At 29.1% G+C, this 6563-nt stretch overlaps 1 protein-coding gene across 2 annotated transcripts in view; it reads right to left on the reverse strand.

Moving 5' to 3' along the window:
- Positions 1–6563, reverse strand: part of LOC106469115 (L-asparaginase-like) — a 72388-nt gene that overhangs the window by 27130 nt on the left and 38695 nt on the right. For both annotated transcript variants that reach the window (XM_013929570.2, XM_022397545.1), the window contains exons 4-7: positions 5147–5272; positions 4580–4663; positions 4092–4218; positions 963–1075 (exon numbers count right to left, since the gene is read on the reverse strand). In XM_013929570.2, coding sequence (XP_013785024.2) covers positions 963–1075; positions 4092–4218; positions 4580–4663; positions 5147–5272 — 450 coding nt within the window. The remainder of the gene's footprint in view (positions 1–962; positions 1076–4091; positions 4219–4579; positions 4664–5146; positions 5273–6563) is intronic.

Genomic DNA, 6563 nt, shown 5'->3' on the forward strand with positions numbered 1-6563 from the left:
ACGTGTACATAAAGAAAATAAAATTTCCACATGTTGTTTTCTGTTGTATTTAACATTACTCTAGACATTATTTATACCATTAGGAGTCTCTTGTAATGACTCCTTTTTATATTCAGATGTATTTATTATATTTAATATTAATATTATATTATATAATATTATATTATAATATTATATTAAATACTGATAATTTAGAAATACAATACAAGCTTTCAAGATAGCAGTTGTAAACTAAAATTACATATGAAATCTATGAAATGTGTTACATTTTCTATTCATTGAAATATTCATAATTTCATAACCAAATTAAATATATGAAAATGTTAACATCCCCTTCAATAAAAATATAGATAAAGTTATAATATTAAACATAAAATAGTATATTTTTTAAAACTCTTGTAGTAAATTTCAGTAAACTTGGGATTTCATTTAACATATCATAAAATACTAATATTTATTTATCATAATTTATTTCTTATCTTTTTTCTGTAAATAATAAGCAAAAACATGATCCCAACTGTTAGTATTTTCCAGTCTGGTGCACAGGGAACTAACATTTAAACCCTAGGCTACAAACAATTCAAATATACATAAAAGGAAATAAGATTACATTCAAGTATATAACTACAGGAGATGAGTTTTATGAAATGTGTATTTGAATGTTGATTTATAGAATTCTTCTTATATGCTAAATGTTTAAAAACATTAGTACAGATAACATTGCATTTGGAATAGCTAAAAACAAAATGTCAGACACAGCATTATACAGTGATTTGTTTACTCAGGCGATATGCACATATTCACCTTTTAGACAACATTTCAAACAAGTTGCATAAAATATATCAAAACTAAAAATATGTATTTAAAATAAATCTGAAGTGAAATGAATGAACTTTATGGAGCTCAACACATAGTTTTATTTTTGTATTTTTTCTGTTGAAACTGTAGTTAAAATATCTTACCACTTCGACAGTTATACTGGGGAAAAGTCGCAAAAGACCCACATGCTGATTTAACTTGTCATGGACACGGAACTTTTCAATTGTTGTAGGTTGGAAAATGTTTTGCCAATTTACTGTAAAAAACAGTTGTAAACTTAAAACAGTACTGTTCTGAAATATATTTCCATAAATCTATTACAAAAGCAATACAAAAACAGACTTCAAGATATGAGATCATTGTTAAAATCAACTTTCCATCTTAATGTTATATATATATATATTTATTTGTTAACCACACAACCAATTTTTCACTTTCATTATGTCTCCTAACAAGCCTACTTCTGTCAGTAAATACAAACAGTACTCAGTTCCTGTACAATTAGTAGTCAGTTGGTAGAAGGAAAGAAACTGGGAAAAAATAGAACTCCCAACACTACACTTCTCCATGGTTAGAAACCACTGAAAAATATTAAACTGTAGTATACAGTTTTTATGGTTAGTATGCTGAACAATAAATTCATTAACTGAAAGTTTACAAGCTTAGATTATTTGGTATTTGCACCTATGGAGAATGATATACAGTTCAACAATACTTATGATAACTGAGCTTTTTTAACATATCTTCATAACAAATGGTAAGATTACAAGTATTTTGTACATAAAGAATGAGATTACTTTAATTATATATTTTAATAAAAAATTTTTTATTTTTGTATTGTACTTATCTGCACTCTGATTCGGAATATTTCAAGTAGTATCATCAACATATAGTGCAATGAAATCTTTAAAATTAAGAAATAGAAAAAATTTATATACCTTTTAGTTTCTCATTGAATAATCTTAAAATATCTTTTTTTTGGTAAGATTCTTAATTGCATATCTTTACATTTGCATATATACTTTACTTTTTTATATTTTATTTTCCTTTTCTGTCCTTAATGTTATTTATCAGGACAAACATCAGCAGGCAACCTTGGACAATATTATGGTATCACAGACAATTTAGTCTTCTGCAGAATGTTGCTACACTCACGTACTACGCTAAGCCTCATTAACTGAGGTAAAGTTTGTGTTATATTTTTCAAGATTACTAAGCCTTTCCATTATGCAGTAAAACCTAGTGACATGCACAGAAAGGGGATCCATAAACTTAAGGTGAAAGACTGTTGGCTTGTTATTCTCAAAGTTCTTAGAGATGAATATTAGCTATAAGTTATTGACTCTTCCTGTTTTGAATATTTCTTCAGTGCTATTTCCTTTAAACATCTTCTTACATGAAAACAGACTTTACTATGAAGACTAACAATGATAAACTTTTCACATGTGAAATCAATTAAATAATTACTCTAAAAAAATACATGACTGACATTCTCTTTGTAACTACTTATTAAACATTCTTACAGTTCATAATATATTAACCTAAAAATCTAAGAACAGGAGCACATTTTCAATTACTTTGAGTGCATTCAGTAAAGGATTAATTGAATACATGCACAATTAAAGACTAGTATATAAATGTTTTTTTTTGCATCTAACCATAAAGCCTATATACACAGTATACTTAATAATACCATGTTAAACAATGGTTTAAACAGTGCATGCATTAAATATATATTCATACTGTTGAAACTGAAATTCATTAGAATAATAGCTGCCTTGCTTCAGTATCATTATGATAAACAAGTTTGTCACTACTGGCAGCCATCCCTTTTGCATCTTGCTTTCCTGAACAGTAAATTCTCTTTCTATACATGGTCTTTTAATAGAATAAAATCATTTTCTTCTGGCGGAATCTGCATTTTTTGTGCAAAGTTCAATAATTTCCCTCAAAAATCTCAGCAACATTGATATTCATCCAAATGAACCAAAATACCATATTTGGCATAGTGAACATTTCAAAGCTTCTGCACACTTTCTATGACAGAAATACAGGACTTTAGTTGAAGAAAAACTTTTAAAATTCATTCCCATATACAAGAAGACAATTCTGTTGGAATTACTTTTAATGATAACTGATTTAAGCTAACTAAGTACTGAATAGAAATATTTACTTTATGCATATTTATAATACTTATTAGTTGCTCTACATTCACGAGTTACTTCTTAAATCATAAATGTGAAAAGAAAAACATACTAGTAAAACAATCCAAAAATGTACTGTTTTCACAAGTAAAATCATTTAAAGTATCAGCAAACCTGTCAAACCTTAAGTAGTATGTCTGTATATATATTTATTTTCCCAAACAAAACTTTTCATTAAGGTCTGATCAAACCAAGCTACCTATATGGATGAGAAATAAAGTTAAACCAGTAATCAAATATCAAGCAGGCAGTAACACTGCCTACGAAGGGATGGCTCAGACTGTTCATTGAAATGACATTTTAAATCTCTCTCTAGCAGGTCATCAAAACTTTACAATACTGTACAGTGTTTCCTTTTATAAAAATATCTATGTAATGACCGAATCAAAAGTTTTGGGAATATCTGTAAATAACATAGCAAAAAATTTGAATTTCTTGTTCTTCTTTTTTATTACATGATAACTCTAAAACCAAAACAATGGTATCAATCAGTTTCACTGAGGTGACTTAGTTTCAAACAGAGTATTTGCTTTTATAAGTATTATTAACTAGTAGTAATTAGAAAAAATCAATTCTAGTGTAAACAATATTATCATTACCCTTTGAAGTTAGCTTTCTTAGAGAATTTGATGTTCCTTTAAACATTTTAAGTACAGGATGAACCAGGAATTATCAACCAATAATAGATAAACAATAAATATTACAGTTAAAACCTCACTGTACTTAGAACTTTGTTATACGTACAGCCTTCCTATGTTTATTGAAATACTACATAAAAAAAACAAGCAAAGAATTAAAGGAAAAATTTTTTTTTAAAAAAAGGAAGTAATTGTAGGGATGGCTAATATCAATCCTTCAAAAAGAATGCAAACAAGATAATATGGATGGTATTTGCATCATCCCTAGATAATAGCACAGGCAAGAATTAACATATAGTGATATGTATAACTATTCAATCACAATTGAGTTTAATTTATCTTATTTTTGTCTGTTAAGATTCTACTACACTATGTACCTGTAATTCCAGGATTCTGATTATCAATAGTAAAAAAAAATTGTTTATTTTACCATGTATTTTAATGGCAACAGTTGCAAGGGGTGCCATATTTGGAGATGCAAAGGCATCCAAGCTGCTGGTGCTAATTTTACTTGTTCGGTTGCCTCGAAAGAGTTGATTGTTGAAGAGGACAGTAACCTGTAATACATAAAACTCAGGTACAAAATACTTGGATGAAAGAATATCAAAACATTCAAGTAAAAAACAAAAAATACATCTGCTACAAAACTTACAACATGAAATTTGGCTGTCAGCAAGTTTCAAGAGAATGCTATGTTAACATAATGAAAACAGATAATAACTATGTATTGTTTTCTATTAAGTATCATCGATACTGTATAGTCTAAACTTTAAAAATTACCTGATCACTAGTAATAAAAACTGTTACTTTCTTGAAAATAAACACAAATATTATACTTTGGAGTCAAAATCAAGTTTCATTTTTACTCTTGAAGCAATGATTAAAAACAGATTTTAAATATTTTGATAAAATCCCTACCTCAGGAATTATGTAATTTCCTGCAATGATAAGTGAACTGAGAAAATTTTCTCGTCCATCACTCCGTGGCTCAAACAGGGGAATCTATGAAATTAATCATAAAATGGACTATTAATGAGCTTGGCTTTACATCTCCTATGCAGTTTGTTTTTTCCTTTGAGTTATATTGTTTTATAATAAGTGTGTATTAGACCAAAACAAAGATTTCTCTGACATAACCAGACAGGGAACATCTCACATTATCATCCAATAACGTAATAGTAGATATAATGCTTTTATGTTTCATAAATGTTACAAGAACTAAATATATTTTAGAAAATGACAGTCACTCTGTTAACACACCTAACATACTGCTAGTTTTATGCTTACTGAAATTACTTATACCCATGCAATAGTAATCATATATTTGGTACTGTACTATGGAAAGAGGAGTCTATTGTGGTTATCATAACACATATAGAGAAAGTATACAGTATCATTTAAAACTCAATAGCTTTTAAAATTTTTAATTTAACACATATATGGCACAAAAAATACATCAAAACATAGGGTAACATCTGAACAAACCTGAGAACCAGTAACAATAACTGTCTTTCCTAAGTTCTCCAACATGAAAGAGAGTGCTGATGCCGTGTAAGCCAAAGTATCCGTACCATGAAGAATGACATAGCCATCAAACTCTTCATATGATTGCTAGCAAAGACAAAAAAATTAAATAGTCAAAAATAGTGATAGTGGACAAAACCTCTACTTTATCAAAAGAAAGATATCCATACTTTCTGAATAAGTAACTAACATTTCATTCCTTAAAGAACAGTTTATAAAACATTCAGATCCAATAACAAAAATTTAATCATATAGAAATTTGTTAAAATAAGGAGAATCATCGATATTCTGTAAAAAAAATTAATATTTACATATATAAAAGCATTTAATGAGATACAAAATTTTACTACAGACAGAAAATACAATAATACAGTCATCTCAGACAAGATGGGATAAAGAGTACAACTACTTAACTCTTTCAGCATAGGCTCAATCCCTGGGACTGACCTCGTAACCATTTTGTGCTTGTTATAGTATTCATGCTATAACTTTTAAAGTAGTAAGCGAATTATAACGAAATTTGGCAGATTATCAGTAAACATTACAATGCTTTCATATGTAAAATATTAATTATTTTTTATTAAGTCTTAAGGTTTTTAAAGCAATGTTTTTTTTTCATCTATTTTTTTTTGCATGTTGCCTATCTAACATGCAAAATAATTTTCATTTTAAGATTAAAAATACTTAATCTTTATAATGTCCAGAAAGTTATCAAATGTTTCTCATGAAAAAAAAATGTATATTTTATCTGTTATTTTCAGTAATTAATCTCTGTATGGGTACGGTAGATTTGACCGATCTCGCAACCACCATAGGAATATAAATTTTGCCTCTTTCATTCTAGAATGAACACAAATTATAACACAAAAACATAAATGTTTCAACTAAATAGCTTAAATCTCATAACATTATACAGTTATATATATTCATTATTTTTATTATATCGACCTTTCAGCTGTGCCTGGCTAACAATACAGAAGTCACAATGATACGGCTCACGTGCACTCATGTTACCATATCTTTTTTTTTTACTTCCGTAGCTTTTTCCCGTATCTATACGGGGTCACTATTTTCGGTTTTGGCAGGGTTTTTACGGCTGGATGCCCTTCCTGATGCCAACCATCCCCTAATTTAGCAGTGTAAGACTAGAGGGAAGGCTGCTAGTCATCACCATCCACCGCCAACTCTTGGGCTACTCTTTTACCAACGAATAGTGGGATTGACCGTCACATTATAATGCCCCAACAGCTAAAAGGGCAAGCATATTTGGTGGGATGGGGGTGCGAACCCGCGACCCGCAGATTGCGAGACGAGTGTCTTACCCACCTGGCCATGCCAGGCCCACTCATGTTACCATATCAAATAACATAAAACTGAC

Source organism: Limulus polyphemus, unplaced genomic scaffold (genome assembly GCF_000517525.1).
Source record: "Limulus polyphemus unplaced genomic scaffold, Limulus_polyphemus-2.1.2 Scaffold3314, whole genome shotgun sequence".
Lineage (NCBI taxonomy): Eukaryota > Metazoa > Arthropoda > Merostomata > Xiphosura > Limulidae > Limulus > Limulus polyphemus.